The 19,468-nt window shown below is 43.5% G+C and overlaps 1 protein-coding gene across 4 annotated transcripts in view; it reads left to right on the plus strand.

Annotated features, from left to right (window-relative positions):
- The window catches only part of HACE1 (HECT domain and ankyrin repeat containing E3 ubiquitin protein ligase 1), a 163,180-nt gene that overhangs the window by 42,712 nt on the left and 101,000 nt on the right, over nucleotides 1–19,468 (plus strand). For all 4 annotated transcript variants that reach the window (XM_077289651.1, XM_077289654.1, XM_077289653.1 and 1 more), the window contains exons 12-13: nucleotides 5,839–6,182; nucleotides 8,133–8,201. In XM_077289651.1, coding sequence (XP_077145766.1) covers nucleotides 5,839–6,182; nucleotides 8,133–8,201 — 413 coding nt within the window. The remainder of the gene's footprint in view (nucleotides 1–5,838; nucleotides 6,183–8,132; nucleotides 8,202–19,468) is intronic.

The following is a 19,468-nucleotide window of genomic DNA, read 5'->3' on the forward strand; positions in this document are numbered from 1 at the left end:
TGACAGCGTTCGTCCACAACTATGACCAGAGATAAAAAGTTTACATTCAATCACTGTCATCGGCTAATGGGACTACTACTCCCATCAGCCTACACCTGCTGATGCTAATAACAGCGAGAGCAGGCAGCGGCTGATAGGAGTATTGCCTGATGCCTGTGCTCTAAATAAGTGAAGTTTTTTGATAATCAGTCAGGCAAAACTGACAGCTGCGGGCTGCAACCCTTGCTTTAGCAAGTCTGGTTATCAAGAATAGAAGGGTCCTTATGCCATTTTTAAAAACTATTTACCGTATTTTACGCTTTGTAAGACGCACTTTATTTCCCCCAAATTTGGGGGGGAAATGTGGGTGCGTCTAACAAAGCGGATATACCGCTTACCATTACAGGCTGGGATGAGGGGGTGTCCGCCGCTGCTACCGCCCGCCGCCGCTGTCGCCCGCCGCCGCTGTCACCCGCCGCCACTGCCGGGGTTGTCCGCTGCTGCCCCGGGTGATGCTGGAGGCTCCGGTACTGCGGGGGGCTCTGGCGACATTTTGTGAAAGACCAGAGCCCCCCGGCAGTTCGTCCATGCGTTCTAGTCTAGTATGACTAACTCCTGGAAAATGGCCGCCGGAATCTCGGGAGATGAGATTTCAGCACTGAGATCTCATCTCTCGAGATTCCGGCGGCCATTTTCCCGGAGTCAGTCATACAGGAACGCATGGACGAACTGCTGGGGGCTCTGGTCTTTCACAAAATGTTGCCAGAGCCCCCCGCAGCACCGGAGACAGCCCTGGAGACAGCCCTGCAGCACCACAGCCCCCTGTAGCACCAGAGCCCCCTGCAGCACCAGAGCCCCCTGCAGCACCAGAGCCCCCTGCAGCACCAGAGCCCCCTGCAGCACCAGAGCCCCCTGCAGCACCAGAGCCCCCTGCAGCACCAGAGCCCCCTGCAGCACCAGAGCCCCCTGCAGCACCAGAGCCCCCTGCAGCACCAGAGCCCCCTGCAGCACCCCTCATCCCAGCCTGCAGCACAGCAGCCCCCATGCAGCACCGAAGCCCCCCTGCAGACCCCATCATCCCAGCCTGCAGCAATGCTCCACTCCTGCCTCCAGCAACGACCCTGGGACCCTGATCCACTGCAGCCACAACCCCTGGTAAGCAATAAGACGCATGGATTATAAGAAGCCCCCTCAATTTATTAAAAAAAGTTTTTTCCTATTTTTCTCCTCAAAATTTGGGGTGCGTCTTATAATCCGGAGCGTCTTACAAAGCGAAAAATACGGTAAATAATTTAAGAAAAAAAAGACGTGGGGTACTCCCCATTTTTGACAACTAGCCTGGCTAAAGCTGGGGGCTGGTTTTCTCAGGCTGGTAAGGAGCCATGGATATTGGCCCACCCCAGGCCTAAAAGTAGCAGCCTGCATCCGCTCCAGAAAAGGCGCATCTATTAGATGTGCCAATACTGGCGCTTTGCATGGCTCTTCCCACTTACCCTGTGACGATGGCAAGTGGGGTTTATATTTGTGGGGTTGATGTAACCTTTGTATTGTCTGGTGACCACGTCTTAGTAATGGACGCCTATCTATGAGATTACTAATTCTAGCGCTGTATTGTAAATAAACACACAGCATGTATAAAGTCTTTTATTTGAAATAAACACACTTTAACTATTTTATTTAAAAGTATCAAACACAGTTATACTCATCTAGCGCCCTTTCCATTGAAGCCATGGTCTCCTGTAAAAAACGAACAACCATATGCCTCACCTGTTTGTCATTCTGTCCCACTCCGTAATCCATGTCTGGGGATAAACAGTTTTCAACCTGGTCGGTGTCAAGATGTGACCGTCCAGGCTAAGAACCACTGAGGAATGAGCTGCTGCAAGCACAGCACCAGCGACCAGTGGGACGTCATCGAGGTTACTGCCGGTCACTGAGGCTACATTCCCATCGGGGCCCTTGTACTGCGGTAACCTTGCAATCACCGCTAGCACAGTGAGAGACTCATTTATTAAAATAATTTAAAAAAACGTCATGGAACCCCTCTTTTCTTGATAACCAGCTTTGCTAAAGCTGACAGCTGAGGGTTGCAGCCCACAGCTGTCAGTTTTGCCTGGCTTGTTATCAAAAACAGGGAAACCCACAAGGTTTTTTTTTTTTTTTTTAGAAATTATTTATTTAGAACGCAGGCACTGGCTGATACTCCCATCAACTGCCTCCTGCTCTCGCTGTTATTAGCGGCAGCAGGCATAGGCTTATGGGAGTAGTCCGACGCCAGTGACTGAAGGCAAACTTTTTACCTCTGGTCACAGCTGCGGGCTCACACTGTCATATGGCAGCATGAGAACCGCAGAGCTCTGACCAGTGATATTAATCTTACCGCTGATCAGTAATGTGCGACTCTGCTTCATTCATTCATTCTTATGGGAATGCTAAACATTAGCCAAATGCTGCTATTTCCAGTGGTCCCATTAAGAATGAATGGAGTGGCAGTGCGCGTTATCGACCACCTCTGTATTCACACAGGTCTCTTTACAGTTCCAGTGTTTGGGATCAGTGGGGGTTCCAGCAGTCAGAACCCCAGTGATTTGGGAAGTTCTCCAATATCCTGTGGAGAGGGAATAACTTCCAAACATGGCAGAACCCCATTAATGAGCTGTTAGGCTTTGTTCCCACGATAATCTTTTGGTGAGGTTTTCATTTTGCAGGTTTTGTGCACCATTTTGACACCCATTAAGTAAAATAGGTCACTTGCATTTCTTCAAAAATATGCAGCGTAAGGTATTTGCCAAAACTTATCATGGGAACGTAGCCTAATATGTAAAAATATAGCTCCACAAAATGCTCAGTCATATTTCGGAATGTTTCACGCTCACTAGCTAGACAGCAGTTTTGCGATATAGCATTTTGTTCAGTGTTTCAGAAATTGCAGACTGTTGAAGATTGTTTAAGAACTCGGATAACCTGTTCCATTGCGTACAGAGGACCTCCTTACTCCTTCCATGCACAGAATCCAGATGCCATAAACCGTGTCTGTAATCTGCTCCCAACACAGGAGAGCATCTGGGGAGAATTTCCTTGTGGCCCCTAGCCCCTCTTTCCAACATCACTTCCGCTTATTGAGTGATTGTGGTGACAGATAAATCAGGAAATAGTCTTCATATTAATTAATCCCAGCACTTTGGGAAAACATCTGTAATTTTTATCTGTTTGACATTAAAAACATTAGTGCAGACATAAAAATACTGAGGCTGCTACACCGCGCCTGCCCGCTTCTAACCTATCGGTGCTTTCTCATGGCATATTCTACCTACTATCGCTAAGAAACCACATGCCGTATAGAGTCACCGATGGGATAGGAATGTGTACAGTGAGGCTGATAATTCTTCACACGCTTTAATGAAGTGATGTCCATTGTAGGACAGGATCAGATATCAAGGTCAGACATCAGAATAATGTCAGGTGGAGGCTGATAACTGACGCTGACCTCTGGCACCTAACTTATTGTTTGCTTATTATATATTACTCCCTAAATATCTAAGCAAATGAATAATGAACCTATATCTTAATGATAAGGCATCTGTGTCAGCGTCTTCTACTGGGATGTGAGCTCCACACCCTGTCTTGTACGCCAGCGCACTTACCATTGAGCTGCACACTCCGACATAGGAAGATAGGCCTTTTATTTGGTTACATGACTTTCAGTGCAAACGTGTGTGTACATCTCACTGAGACGATCACGCAGGCCTCCTAGGGGCAAAATTCAGATGATGTTTGACTTTGATGTGTGATTTTGATATCTGACTTTCTTCACACATCAGAATGCGGATCACAATGACTTTCAGATCACATGGCTAATCCCATAAGCCAAGCAACCTTGCTAGTCAGTATCACTTGAGTGAATGGCTAAATGGTCAGGCTTCTGCCTCATAAAGCCGAGCTCTGGGTTCGAATCCTAGGAGCAGATCCTTTTTTATAATTATGCTGGCTAGCACACAGACTCTAGCGATGTTTGACTTTTAATATCTGACATTTTGACTGTCATCCTCCTGATGTGCTCAGAAAGAGTTTCAGACACGCTGTGTATTTGCATGTTAAATCACATAGCCATAGGAAATGGGGTAGGGGGGCAAGAGGCACAAATTAACTACTGTAAATATATTTTTTCCAAGTGACTGTACATTTGCAATTTCTCAAAAGTTGCTGTGGAAAATTAAAGGAGAAATGTGATTTGTTGCTGTGGGCAACTAAGAGTATTTCTTTACCAGTCAGTTTTGATATGCCTCCGTCCTAGTTTTGGAGCAGGTTTATAAGTGTAACAGTGGGAATTTTATTTTCCAATTCAAATATAAGGGTATTTAAAGGGATTGGTCCTTCTGTGACATTGATGGCATGTCGCTAGGTTATACTAGCAATGTTCCTGATGGTCCAACCCCTTCAAAGTATAGTGTCGTTTTTGCAAATGGCATATATCAGGTACAGAAAGTTAATACAAGACACTAGAGTTTGTGTGCTAGCCAGCAGAATATTAAAACTTAAAGTTGTCCTTCTGCTCTTGGGACTTGATCTTAGAAGCTCTGCTCTATGAGATAGAAGCCTTAACGTTCATCCATAGGTTCAGGTAATTCTGGCTGTTCCTTCTTCTTGGCTTATGTGATTAAAGGGAACCTGTCAGCAGGATTGTGCTGAGTAAACTACAGACAGTGTCAGGTTGGCGCTGTTATACTGATTAAAACAATGGCTGCTGGGGCCATTTTGCCAGCGAAAAAAAAAATTATCCTTAATCAAGATGATGGTGCCAGTGATTTTCAGATACATGTTTGCACTGGAAATCATGTAACCAAATAGAAGGCCTGTCTGCTTCCACTGAGAGTAATATAGCTGAATGGTAAGTGTGCTGGCTTACTGAGAGTTCCAATAGCGGACAGTGAATTTCTTTATTATCCTTTCAAACCAAAACTGTGTGACACAAATGCCTCACCATTAAGCTATAGGTTCATTATATCAATAGATATTTAGGTAGTAATACATTATAAGCAAACAAATTAAGTGTCAGAGTCCGACATCAAAGTGAGATGTCAGAGTCAAATATCAAAGTCAGTTCTCAGAGTATTTAGCCTCACACTGACATTATTCTGATGATCATTGTGGCTTTGTCCTGATCCAGAGGTTTGGAAACCTTGAAACGCGTTTACAATAAACCACATTCATTCCTCACCTTTGCGTGTGATCGTATCTTTGAACCTTGGGCAGCGCGGACACTGAACCGCCGTGTTCCTCATTCATTGCGAATGATTCTGATGTTTGACTTTGATATCTGATTATGTCCTAAAATGGACACTGTAAAAGTAGGGTAATGGAGTGAAATGTCCCAAGCTGAGATATTTAGGTGACGCAGCTCCACTCCATTCGTTTGAACTTGAGTTGCACTTTTCAGGAGATGCAGCCATTTTCATGACTTCTCTATGGTGCGTGCTCCTTTTTCAATTAAAGGCACGTGCCACATAAAGGAATCCCCGTAGTGTCCTTCTTTCCACTTACGTTCTCACCAGAATTCTATTACGGGGTAAAGCACAAAGGCATCAGGTGTATGATGTCTGCCTGCGAGATAGGTTTCCATCTCATACAGGGGAAGGACTATCAGCTACACCTCTTCCCCTGTCTCTGCATCGGCCTTGGCATTTCTTATGTGGTAACTGCCTTTGGGAACGTTTGTGACCAGATAAATTAAAATCTGTGTAACCATATTCTTTCTAATATCTACTTTGCCTATTTGATGTTCTGACGTTGTTCCTTCCTTAATAAGATCGTAGTATGCAATCTTGAAAGCCTTTTATGTGACCGCTGCCTTTATTTCAGCCTTTGGAGCTACTTTGGCATTCGTTAGATGAATGGCTTGTGCTCATTGCCACTGAGCTGACGAAAAACAACACAGACTCTACCAACATCACATGCATTTTACTCAAGCAAAAGCCATTGGATCCGCCAGATATTTCTGTGGATCATCAATCAAGCGCTGGAGAGAATGGCCGCACAGAACATCTCTCAGTATCGCCAAGCGCCGCGGACTTTGAGAGCTGTGCGAATGCTGGGAAGCAGGAAGCTGTTGCAGATGGTCAGGATGTTATCTCCATGACCGCAAACAGGCTCAGCGCTGTCATCCAAGCCTTCTATATGTGCTGCTCGTGCCAGATGCCTCAAGGGTTTGTGTCTTTTCTTTTATTTGGGTGATAAATGTAACTTGGTTTCTTTGTTTTACTAAGAATGATAACTTACTTTACTTGGATCTTTAGACTTTTCTCTTTTTTGTTGATGTCAGAAATTCTTTAGATTTTTTTACTACTTTAAAAAAAATCCCATTATTATATTTTTATATACAGTAAATCTGTTTTTGTCTGATGGTTGTCTGTGACTGCAGACCTGTGAATCCTCACAGCGTGCGCACTGCACACTACAAGGATTTGGCCGGGAGCGGCCGTTCATGTGACCATAAGTAAACCATACTTCCGGCCACAAACTGACTAGACGTGTCGGGCGCTCTGTTATTTTCTATAGAGTGAGGCTATGCACGTCTAGTCTGCATGTATACAAATGGTATACTTGTGGTCCTGCACCATCCTGCTTCTAGCGTCTACATCAGAGAAGCCTCACAGCATGCAGTAGGCACGGTGTGAGGATTCACAAGTCTGCAGTTATATAGAGTGACGGCAGACTTGAAACCCAAGGTTGAACAACCCCTTTAAGTAGAAGAGAAATGTCAATCAAGTACCAATGGAGCAGAGAGGGTTTTTAAAGGGAATCTATCACCAGATTTTTGCTACCCTGTCTGAGAGCAGAATAATGTAGTGGCAGAGACCCTGATTCCAGCAACATGTTAGTTACTGGGCTGGTTGCTGTCATTTTGATAAAATCATTATTTTATCTGCTGCAGATTAAGCAGTTCTATGAATGCTGAGCTCTTTATAACCCCACCCACATCCACATATTCATGTGTTCAGTATAACCCCGCCCACACCACTGATTGGCAGCTTTCTGCCATGCACCATGTACACAGAAAGCTGTCCGTCTGTGGCGGGGTTATACCGAACACATGAATATGCTTGATTACCTTAAAATTGTAGTTTTTTAGCCCGGGAAAGGCATTATATTAGGGTAGGCTCTCAACAATGGGGTGTGCTTTGTCGCTGGCTGTTGGGCTGTCACGAATTGGCCAATTTGTGCGATAAATGCTTTAATTTTGAACATATTTTCTATAGCAGAAATGCAGTTCCAATTTCATGTATTGCATACTATAGCATTCAGAGTGCACACTTTATATAGCAGTTATCTGAACGATGGTTTGGCCGATCCTGCAGCTCTCTCCGGACTCTCCCATGCACTGGAGCGCTCCTGTCTAGTAAATGCCCCGTTGTCAGGGCTAGGTATAAGTAAAGGACTAGACTTCCCGTATGTCCTTCTCGTACACCATCTTCTAAGATTGACTTTTATAAAGTGTTCTTGTCATTAGCATTTATGTCTCCTAATGCTTCCTATGATTTATTTGCCCTGGCACTTCATGGCCCTTATCGCGAAAATGTATTGTCCACCAATACCACAAAATCTGTTTTAGTGGCAGTTTTGCCCAATGCTTTATAAATTAGTACTGCATTTTAAAATGCGTTTTTGTAGGGCAAGTGCCTAAGCTTCCGTAACATGAGTTTTAAAGGGAACCTGTCACATGCTATTATCCTGCAGATATTGGGTTAATCCGCAGGTTAATAGTGTTTCAGTGCGGCGGCCAAGCATCTTCGTAAGTGTGGCTGCCGAGGGAAAATGAACTTTATTCCTCCTGGGAGCCAGCGGTGTTAAGTCATGCAGGCACGCCGGAGTGGTTACAGGCACCTTTTTCCAGGTAGTCACGCTTTCGGTAAGGCAGCCGGGCAGCATTGTAGTGCTATTAATCTGCAGATTAATAGCGTATGTGGACATGACTGGATCCAAAGAAATGTATCCAGTGCTTCAAGCATAGGAACATGGTGATAAACAGTGAAGTCACTTTAGGTTTTCCATTTGTAGTTGTATTTAAATTAGAAGAGCTTATATCGATCAGGTACAAATGGAAAAGTTGTTTTTTTTTAGTGGCAAGTTTTAATTATTTTTATGTTTTCATCTAGGATGACTTCTCCAAGATTTATTGAATTTGTCTGCAAACATGATGAAGTTCTAAAATGTTTTGTTACAAGGTACGTTATAGTAATGTCTCTTCAGAAGAAAAGACCTTTTTATTTTTTTTAAAGAACAGTGGATATAAAAAGTCTACACACCCCTGTTAGAATAGAAGTTTTTGTCATGTGAAAAGAAAAACCAAACCATACCAAGAAGAATCATTTCAGTACTTTTTCTGCTTTTATAGTTACTCATAATCTGTACAACTCAATTGAAAATCAAACTGAAATCTTTGAGATGGAAAAAGAAAAACTAAAATAATGTGATTGCATAAATATACACGCTGCTACTTTAGGAAGTACCCTTTGCCCTTATGGCATCATTCAGTCTTTTTGGGTAGGAGTCTATAAGCATGGCACATCTAGGATTGGCAGTCTTTTACTACTCTTCCTTGCACTTTTTACCAAAACTGTCAGATTGTGAGGGTATCTCCCTCTTCAGGTCAGCCCACAGATTATCAATTGGATTCAGGACTGGGCTTGGGCTGGACCATTCCAAAATTTTGATCTTCTGGCCAAGCCGTTCTTTTGTTGGTTTGGAGGGATGCTTAGGTTCTTTGCCATGCTGAAAGGTGAAATTCCTCTTCATGATCAGGTTTATAGCAGAAGCCGGAAGGTTTTGTTGCAAAATTGACTGATATTTGAAAGTGTTCATAATTCCCTACACTTTAAGTAAAGCTTCAATTTCAGCTTCTGAAACCATCTCCAACTTGCATCCCTGTAGGTATGGCATTCTTTTGGTAATGCGCAGTTTTGGCTTCCCGCTAAACATATCTTTTGAAATTATGGCCAAAAAGGTCAACATTTGTCTCATCAGACCATAACACATTTTTCCCACATTTTTCCGGCAGACTTGGGGTAAGTTCACACAAAGCGTTTTTGCTGCGTTTTTTTATGCTAATTTTCAGCTGCTTTTTACAATACCAGCAAAGCCTATGAGATTTCAGAAATCTCATGCACACACATTGTTTTTTTGTTTGATCAGTATTTTGTGCTTTGCTGCGTTTTTTGGACATAGAGCATGTCACTTCTTACAGCGTTTTTTGCTGCGTTTTTTCACCCATTGACTTGAATGGGTATTGAAAAAAACGCAGGTATCATTATTTGCTGCGTTTTTGCTGCTGAAAATCCAAGGACATTAGCATGGACAAAGAGAAAAAAACGCACCAAAAACGCAACAAATGCGCCACAAAAATGCACCTAAACCTGCATTTTTGACGCAGCTTCTTTCCTGCCAAGATGATCAGGTTTTGCTGCAGAAAAAAAAAAGCAGCAAAAACGTCCTGTGTGAACTTACCGTAGCTTTTGCCAAAATATTGCCGGGCTTGGATGTTTTCTTTTGTAATGTGGTGAAACGCTACCTGAGTGGGTTGGGGACACTCGCTTGGCACGGGATTTAAGCACTCAGGCACGGTTTCTCCAACAGTCTTATTCGGTTTATTAGACATCATAAACCATAACTTAAACAGTTCATTATACACATCAACGGAACACATTAACCATCGACAGTCTGTTTCAATGGCAGATCCGTGTCTGCCCGTAACCCCTTGTTACCTGGAGTTACCTTACAGGAGCTCTGGCTCCACACACTGACTCCTGCCAGTGCTGGTTCCCAGGGGAAAGCTGCCTCACTGGGATAACCTTCCTTGTGACCAGAGCACCTCGGATAGTCCACACCCGCAGTAGGAACTGTAGCTTCCCCAAAACAGAAACCGTCTCAGGCTCTGTAGATGCAGCCTCTCCATGCGCTTCCAGGAAGTCCAATCGCAGGCACTTCCAACACACAGGCCATCAGTCCATGGTCTCACCAGGTGCTTGCAGGACCCCCAGTCCATCCCAGCACAATCCAACACCCTGACCATTCCAGGACTCACTCTTACCAGTTGCTTGTAGGACTCCAGTCCTTCCCAGCACAATCCAACACCCTGAGCATTCAGGTTCACAGTCTTTCTAAGTGCTTCCAGGACGTCTCCACTCCCAGGACAATCCAACACCCTGAGCGTTCAGGACTCACACTCTCACCAGGTGCTTGCAGGACTCCAGTCTATCCCTGGACAATCCAACACCCTGACCATTCCATGACTCACTCTTACCAGGTGCTTGCAGGACTCCAGTCCTTCCCAGCACAATCCAACACCCTGAGCATTCAGGTTCACAGTCTTTCTAAGTGCTTCCAGGACGTCTCCACTCCCAGGACAATCCAACACCCTGAGCGTTCAGGACTCGCACTCACACCAGGTGCTTGCAGGACTCCAGTCCATCCCTGGACAATCCAACACCCTGACCATTCCATGACTCACTCTTACCAGGTGCTTGCAGGACTCCAGTCCATCCCATAAGGCTACGTTCACACGATCCTTTTTTCACTGCGGATTTTTCAGGTCCTTTTTCGGGAAAATCCGCAGTGAAAAACGGCGGTGCTTCTCTCTGCGGTTTTGTGTCCTTTTTCTACTGCGGATTCCACTGCGGGTTTCCAACTGCAGTTTCCTATTGGTGCTGTTGGAAACCCGCAGCGGAATCCGCAGAAAGAATTGACATGGTACTTCTTTTTTCTGCAGGCAAATCCGCGCGGATTTGCCGGCGAAAAAAAGGATCGTCGGCACAGCGGTTTTTGTTTTCCATAGGGTAACATTGTACTGTACCCTGCATGGAAAACTGCTGCGGATCCGCAGCTGCAATTCCGCTGCGGATCCGCAGCAAAAACCGCATCGTGTGAACATAGCCTAACAATCCAACAACCTGAGCATTCAGGTTCACAGTCTTTCTAAGTGCTTCCAGGACGTCTCCACTCCCAGGACAATCCAACACCCTGAGCGTTCAGGACTCGCACTCTCACCAGGTGCTTGCAGGACTCCAGTCCATCCCAGGACAATCAAACTCCCTGAGCATTCAGGTCCACAGTCTGTCTAGGTGCTTCCAGGACATCTCCACTCACAGGAGCTTCCAACACCGACCGTCCAGGACCTTGCACATGGACCAAACAGATCCATACACTCTGACCCTGTGACCAGACCTCAGTCACATTATATGGTTTTAAACACTCCCCTAGATGAGAGTATGTATGGTTAGCCAGTCCCACCCAGCTCACCAGCTAACCCTATAAGCCCACCCTTATAAGTAAACACAACAAACTCTTGTGGAACTATAAGTCCCATATAACCATATCATTTTGGGCTCACAGCGCAGAGCACCTCTGCGACACATACCGGCCATTTACAATCCTGCCGGACCTTGTCTCATCACCATAATTATGCCTCCAAGCGCATTCTGAAGCACACACACAGCGCCCCCTGGCTGTAACCTGGGTTACCACACCACAGTAAGAAAAGGCTTCCATCTTGCCACCCTAATCAGTCCCACAGACCAGACATATGAAGAATACAGGAGATTGTTGTCACTTGCAGTACACAACCAGTACTTGCCAGAAATTCCTGCAACTCCCTTAACCCCTTCACCCCAAGCCTGTTTTCACTTTCCTGACCGGGCCAATTTTTACAATTCTGACCACTGTCCCTTTATGAGGTTATAATTCTGGAACGCTTCAACCGATCCCGGTGATTCTGACACTGTTTTCTCGTGACATATTGTACTTCATAGTAGTGGTAATATTTATTTGATATGACTTGCATTTAGTTGTGAAAAAAATGGAAATTTGTCAAAAATTTAGAAAAGTTTGCAATTTTCAAACTTTTAATTTTTATGCCCTTAAATCAGAGAGTTATGTCACACAAAATAAAAAAAGTAACATTTCCTATATGACTACTTTACATCGGCACAATTTTGAAAGCATGATTTTTTTTTTGTTAGGACGTTATAAGAGTTAAAAGTTGACCAGCGATTCTTCATTTTTACATCAAATTTTACAACACCATTTTTCTAGGGATCACATCACATTTGAAGTGACGATGAGGGGCCTATGTGACAGAAAATACCCAAAAGTGAGACCATTCTAAAAACGGCACCCCTCAAGGTTTTCAAAACCACATTCAAGAAGTTTATTAACCCTTCAGGTGTTTCACAGGAGCTGAAGCAACGTGGAAAGAAAAAATGATTAACTTTTTACTCACAAAAATGATCTTTTAGCCCCGATTTTATTTTATTTTCACAAGGGTAAGAGGGAAAAAATGGACCACAAAAGTTGTTGTGCAATTTCTCCTGAGTGCAACGGCAACCCCATATGTGGTGGGAAAACAGACACTGCTTAGGTGCCCGGTAGGGCTCTGAAGAGGGGGGGGGTACAGACCCCCCCAGAGCGAAGTGCAGGGATGGTCAGATACAGCAGCTATTTTAACCCGGTCACCGCACAATACAGCGCGGAAATGGCAGCTCCGTAAATATATGGCGCTTTGCGTAAACGCAGCTCCCGCAACGCTATATTTGTACGGCGCATGTCGTGGAGGGGTTAATGGTTTAGCCACTTGGCAGCTTACTGGACCAATTTTCTTCTTGTGTTTTTATCATTTTTTCTATTTTTAGGGTTGTCTAGTTATAGGTAATGTCAATGTTGTGCAAAATATAAGTCATCCTGATGACCATGGCATACTTAATGCCTTGGAAATGTTTTTGTACCCTACCCTGACTAAGAACTTTCAACAATGAGATCCCTTTACTGTTGTAAGCTGTTTACGGACAGTGGCTTCTAGTATAAAATACAACTAAAGGTACCGTCACACTAGGCGATATCACCAGCGATCCGTGACGTTGCAGCGACCTGGATAGCGATATCGCTGTATTTGACACGCAGCAGCGATCTGGATCCCGCTGTGAAATTGCTGGTCGCTGCTAGAAGGTCTGCACTTTATTTGGTCGCTAGGTCGCCGTGTATCGCCGTGTTTGACAGCAAAAGCAAGGATACCAGCGATATTTTACACTGGTAACCAGGGTAAACATCGGGTTACTAAGCGCAGGGCCGCGCTTAGTAACCCGATGTTTACCCTGGTTACCAGCGTAAAAGTTAAAAAAACAAACAGCACATACTCACCAGCGCGTCCCCCAGCCTCTGCTTCCTGACACTGACTGAGCGCCGGCCCTAAACTGAAAGTGAAAGCACAGCGGTGACGTCACCGCTGTGCTGTTAGGGCCGGAGCTCAGTCAGTGTCAGGAAGCAGAGGCTGGGGGACGCTGGGTGAGTATGTACTGTTTGTTTTTTTAACTTTTACGCTGGTAACCAGGGTAAACATCGGGTTACTAAGTGCGGCCCTGCGCTTAGCAACCCGATGCTTACCCTGGTTACCCGGGGACCTCGGCATCGTTGGTCGCTGGAGAGCGGTCTGTGTGACAGCTCTCCAGCGACCAAACAGCGACGCTGCAGCGATCGGCATCGCTGTCGCTATCGCTGCAGCGTCGCTTAATGTGACGGTACCTTAAACAAAGGCCAGCTAGATCAGCTAAACTTTCTATGGAGTTAATCAGAATCACTGTAAATGATGACACTGTGTACTGACTACTATCTAGCATGAGTATAAATGTGGTTGACTAAGGCAGCTTTCACACATCAGGTTTTTGCCATCGGGCACAATCCGGCGAATTTTGAAAAAAAACTGATCCAGCAAAAATTGCTGCCTGATCCGTTTTTTTTCTCATAGACTTGTATTTGCGACGAATGGCCTCACGTTTCATCCTTTTTTCGCCGGATCCATCGCTGGAAACAAAACACGGACATAGTAATGTTTGCTATAATGGAAGCCTGTGGCACGAGAAAACTGATCCGTCGCATCAGTTTTTCACAATTTGCGATGGATCCGTTTTTTTCTAAATTCGCCGGATTGAGCCTGACAGCAAAAAACTGATGTGTGAAAGGGGCGTAATTTACATTTTTCCTCAGTTGAATTGTATAGATTACAGATAACATTTAAAGATGGAAACAGTTCAGAAATGACTCTTCTTGGTATGATTGCTAAGAAACTACAATAAAAAAATAAACTGTTCAACAAAAGACTCTTAATAATCTCTTGAGATACAAATTATGGAAACAGTGTGTATATTTATACGCGGCATAGTAAATATCTGTGGTTAGTTATAGCACCTCACTTCTCTTATTTTCCCATCACGCCTCTCATTTTCCCCCTCACATCTTTCATTTTCCCCTCACATCTCTCATTTTCTCCCTCACACCTCTTATTTTCCCCCTCACTCCTCTCATTCCCCCCTAACACTTGTCATTTCGACCTCACATCTGTCATTTCGACCTCACATCTGTCATTTCGACCTCACATCTGTCATTTTCCGATCACTCCACTATTTTCCCTCACTCCTCTCATTTTGCACTCACACCTTTTCATTTTCACCTCACACCCCTCATTTTCCCCTCAGTATATACATGTTTGTCATCTCCCTTATATATAGTATACACCTGTATGTCATCTCCCCTGTATATAGTATATACCTGCATGTCATCTCCCCTGTAAATAGTATATACCTGCTGTATGTCATCTCCTCCTGTATATTGTATATACCTGTGTGTCATCTCCTGCATATAGTATATACCTGTATGTCATCTCCCCTGTATATAGTATATACCTGCTGTATGTCATCTCCTCCTCTATATACCTATGAGTCATCTCCTCTTTTATATAGTATATACCTGCTGTATGTCATCTCCTCCTGTATATAGTATATACGTGTGTCATCCTCCTATATATAGTATATACCTGTATGTCATCTCCTCCTATATATAGTATATACCTGTATGCCATCTCCTCCTGTATATAGTATATACCTGTAAGTCATCTCCTGTATATAGTATATACCTGTGAGTCATCTGCTCCTCTATATAGTACAGTATATACCTGTGTGTCATCTCCCCTGTATATAGTATGTACCTGTATGTCATCTCCTGTATTAGACCTCGTTCACACATTATTTGGTCAGTATGTGGCGAGTTTTCCATGAGGTGAGTTTTGCACGTGTGGCTAGTTTTGCGTGAGCCTAGTTTTGCATGTGGCGAATTTTGCGTGTGGCGAGTTTTCCATGAGGTGAGTTTTGCACGCGTGGCGAGTTTTGCATGTGGCGAGTTTTGCATGTGGCGAATTTTGCGGGTGGCGAGTTTTGAGCCGCGACTTTTGTGTTTCGACTTTTATGTGGCGAGGCTGGTGTATGTGTGGTGAAATGTGTGCTGAGGGTGATATGTGTTCAAGCACGTGGTAGTGTGTGGCGCATTTTGTGTGTGTGTTCATATCCCCCTGTGTGGTGAGTATCCCATATCGGGGCCCCACCTTAGCAACTGTCCAGTATATACTCTTTGGTGCCATCGCTCTCATTCTTTAAGTCCCCCTTGTTCACATCTGGCAGCTGTCAATTTGACTCACACTTTTTTCCTTTCACTTTCACTTTTTCCCCATTATATAGATAGGGGCAAAATTGTTTGGTGAATTGGAAAGCGCGGGGTTAAAATTTCGCCTCACAACATAGCCTATAAAAATAATTAGAATTGAGAGTCCTCAGTGGTTGATACCTTTTTAATGGCTAACTGAAAAGATGGTAACAAATTGCAAATTGCAATTAATTACAGTTAGCCATTAAAAGGTATCAACCACTGAGGACTCTCAATTCTAAATATTTTTCTATCTACTGGCTAACACGGTACCAAGATATATTTCTTTCCTGTATCAACATAGCCTATGACGCTCTCGGGGGCCAGACGTGTGACTGTGCAAAATTTTGTGGCTGGAGCTGCGACGGTGCAGATGCCAATCCCGGACAAACAAAGACACATACATACACACACATTCAGCTTTATATGTATGTATGTGTATATGTATATATATATATATATATATATATATATATATATATATATATATAATATATATATATATATATATTATATTATATGTGTGTGTTTGTGTATATACCTTCTCATTTAAAGGTTTTTCTGTATTTTCATGACTATGAAAATTGTAAATTCACACTGAAGGCATCAAAACTGTAAATTAACACATGTGGAGTTATACACTTAACAAAAAAGTGTGAAACAATTGAAAATAAGTCTTATATTCTAGGTTCTTCAGGCTGTGTGCACACGTAGCAGATTTTTTGTGTTTTTTTCGCGGTTTTTCGCTATAAAAACGCTAACCGTGAAAAAAACGCTCACATTAAGCATCCTATGCATCCTATGTAACAGAATGCAATCCGCATTTTTTGTGCACATGCTGCATTTTTTTCCTGAGCGGAATCGCAATCCAGAAAAAAACGCAGCATGTTCATTAAAATTGCGGAATCGCGGCGAATCTGCATACATAGGAATGCATTGATCTGCTTACTTCCCGCACGGGGCTGTGCACACCATGCGGGAAGTAAGCAGATCAAGTGCGGTTGGTACCCAGGGTGGAGGAGAGGAGACTCTCCTCCACGGACTGGGCACCATATAAGTGGTAAAAAAAAAAGAATTAAAATAAAAAATAGCGATATACTCACCCTCTGGCGGCCCGACCTTCTCAACGGCTTCTGTGGTGTGTGTGAAGGACCTGCGATAACGTCACGGTCACATGACCGCGGGTCACGTGACCGCTACGTCAATGGAAGGTCCTGAACACACAGCATTAGGAACGGACGCCGCTGAGGTGAGTATAACCTTTTTTTAAATTTTTTTTTATTATTTTTAACATTCGATCTTTTACTATAGATGCTGCATAGGCTGCATCTATAGTAAAAAGTTGGTCACACTTGTCAAACACTATGTTTGATAAGTGTGACCAACCTGTCAAACAGTTTTCCAAGCGATGCTACAGATCGCTTGGGAAACGCTAGCATTCTGAAAGCTAATTATGCTTGCAAAACGCTAGTTTTCTGCGGGTATATGCATGCTAATTCTGCATGCGATATACCCGCGGCAGGAGGCGCAGAATTGCTGCGGAAATTTCCGCGGCAATTCTGCTACGTGTGCACATAGCCTCAAAGTAGCCACCTTTTGCTTTGATGACTGCTTTGCACACTCTTGGCATTCTCTTGATGAGCTTCAAGAGGTAGTCACCGGGAATGGTTTTCACTTCACAGGTGTGCCCTGTCAGGTTTAACAAGTGGGATTTCTTGCCTTATAAATGGGGTTGGGACCATCAGTTGTGTTGTGCAGAAGTCTGGTGGATACACAGCTGATAGTCCTACTGAATAGACTGTTAGAATTTGTATTATGGCAAGAAAAAAGCAGCTAAGTAAAGAAAAACGAGTGGCCATCATTAGTATAGGATAGTAATAATCACCGCGCTACTCTATATACAAGTACTATCGCGAGTAAAAGATCTGAGCAATGTCAGGATTTATAAGGAGGAAACTTACTGTAGTTGTGCCAGAGATCCGGATTGGACTCCAGGTGCTTGTTAGAGGATGTGGGGCGGAGGTGCGTTCCCAGGAGTGACTATCTGCATCATGGTGGGTAAATAGGCGGTCGATTATATTATATTACGGTCCGATTTATGGCACCATTCTTTACCACTAGTCTCTTGTATCATTGTCATTATGACATCGTGGATTGATTTGCTGAATGCAGCTTCCTGGGGGACTATGGTTTATTGCACTTGGGTATTTCCTTCTAACCCCACATGCAGTGAAAATTGTTTGTCACTAAGCTATTATATAGTTTTTTCATCTTTCTGGTACATCTTTGGGCAATTAATAAGTAATATACATATATATTAGCATCTCATGATTTTTTGGTGACTTTTATCTCCTGGGCACGTGCCTCTTGCTATTTTTACAGCATCCTCACGGATGTCGCTTTTGTATATCACCTTTCCTGCACTTGTTGTCTCTGTTTTTTATAAATTATTAATAAAGTGGCTATATTTTGATACAGTATTCTTCGACCTAGTATCATCCTTTCTTTGTGTTGTGTTATGATTTTGACGATGGGTCTTCATGTCCTCTAGATCTAAGGGTACAGATTGCTGATTATTTGTTACCATGCAAATTCGCCATATAAGTTGTTATTTGTTAGAGGATGTGGTAGTCCTGGGGTACTTTTTCCACTAATTAGAAGAGAGTTTGATTGATAGAGCTTAGGGGGGCTTAGTAGTGACCCTGTTAGGCGAACTGGTGCGTGTACAAATGGACTTACTTGGGTCACAATAGATGGTGAATATTAGATTGTATGGTTCTTGGACCCTCCGTGTGGGAAGTTCACCAATGGGGATCGAATAAGTGAAAAATGTGGTTTACTGCAACAATGCTCCTAGTTTGAACAAGATAGTAGTCAGTTTGTTTAATCCGATCAAGATAGAGAAAATCCTGTAGTTAATATACTTACCGTACTAATAATTCTGTTGCGGACGTGGTATATGCGACTGTGCGCTCATATAGATGTGAGTTCAGCACTGGGCTACAGCTGCGAATTTTAATATAACAGTGAGTATATGTGGGTAATGTTGTAAGGGAAGAATAGATTAATGGTGCTCACTGGTTTATCTGCTGCTGTTAGAGAGCGTGTATTGTATCTTTAATCCAATGAGGTAGCCGCTGTGCTGTGGCTGATGACCGCAAAGCTGTAAGTTGTTAGCGTTTGACCACTAGGCTGGGAGCCGGCAAGTCCTCGCGTGCCCCGGCCGGAAGCAACGCTGAGGGCGGAATTTTGGGGTGACGTCACCAATGGAGGAAGGACGGGTACGCAGAAGGAACGCTAAACTAACTCGTTTCGAGGGACGCCAGCCCTCTTCTTCAGGGTAGTTGCCATCTGCGTCTAAGTCCGTCCTTATATAGAGGAAGCATCTACCGCCCTCTCTTAGTTACAGCTGCAGTGAATGTTTGCATTATTTGGGATTCAATTAGAGGCTGATGAAAGTAAATGGTGGATCATTCACAGACTGAAATTGACTGATGAGCTAATAGATTAATTAGAATACCAGACGGGGTCTAGGTGTGTGTGTTAAAATGTGCCAATGGGCAAAATACTATAAAAACAAGACTTTATTAAATTTCAGCTAAAAACGCATAAGAGTGTGTTGTGATGTGCATATATTGTTTGCACTAGTATTCATATATAGAAGATATAAATTTAAAATGAAACTACACTAAAATATAAATAAAAGTAGGAATAAAAACAAAAAGAGCTATTTAAGAAATGAAGGTCAGTCAGTCTGAAAAATTGGGCAAACTTTGAAAGTGTCCCCAAGTGCAGTGGCAAAAAGCATCAAGCGCTACAGAACAAGCAGAAGAGACTTGTTTGGGCTAAAGAACACAAGGAATGGACATTAGACCAGTGGAAATCTGTGCTTTGGTCTGATGAGTCCAAATTTGAGATCTTTGGTTCTAACCACCATGTCTTTGTGCAACACAGAAAAGGTGAGCGGATGGAC

The sequence above is a fragment of the Ranitomeya variabilis genome, chromosome 2 (genome assembly GCF_051348905.1).
Source record: "Ranitomeya variabilis isolate aRanVar5 chromosome 2, aRanVar5.hap1, whole genome shotgun sequence".
Taxonomy (NCBI): Eukaryota; Metazoa; Chordata; class Amphibia; order Anura; family Dendrobatidae; genus Ranitomeya; species Ranitomeya variabilis.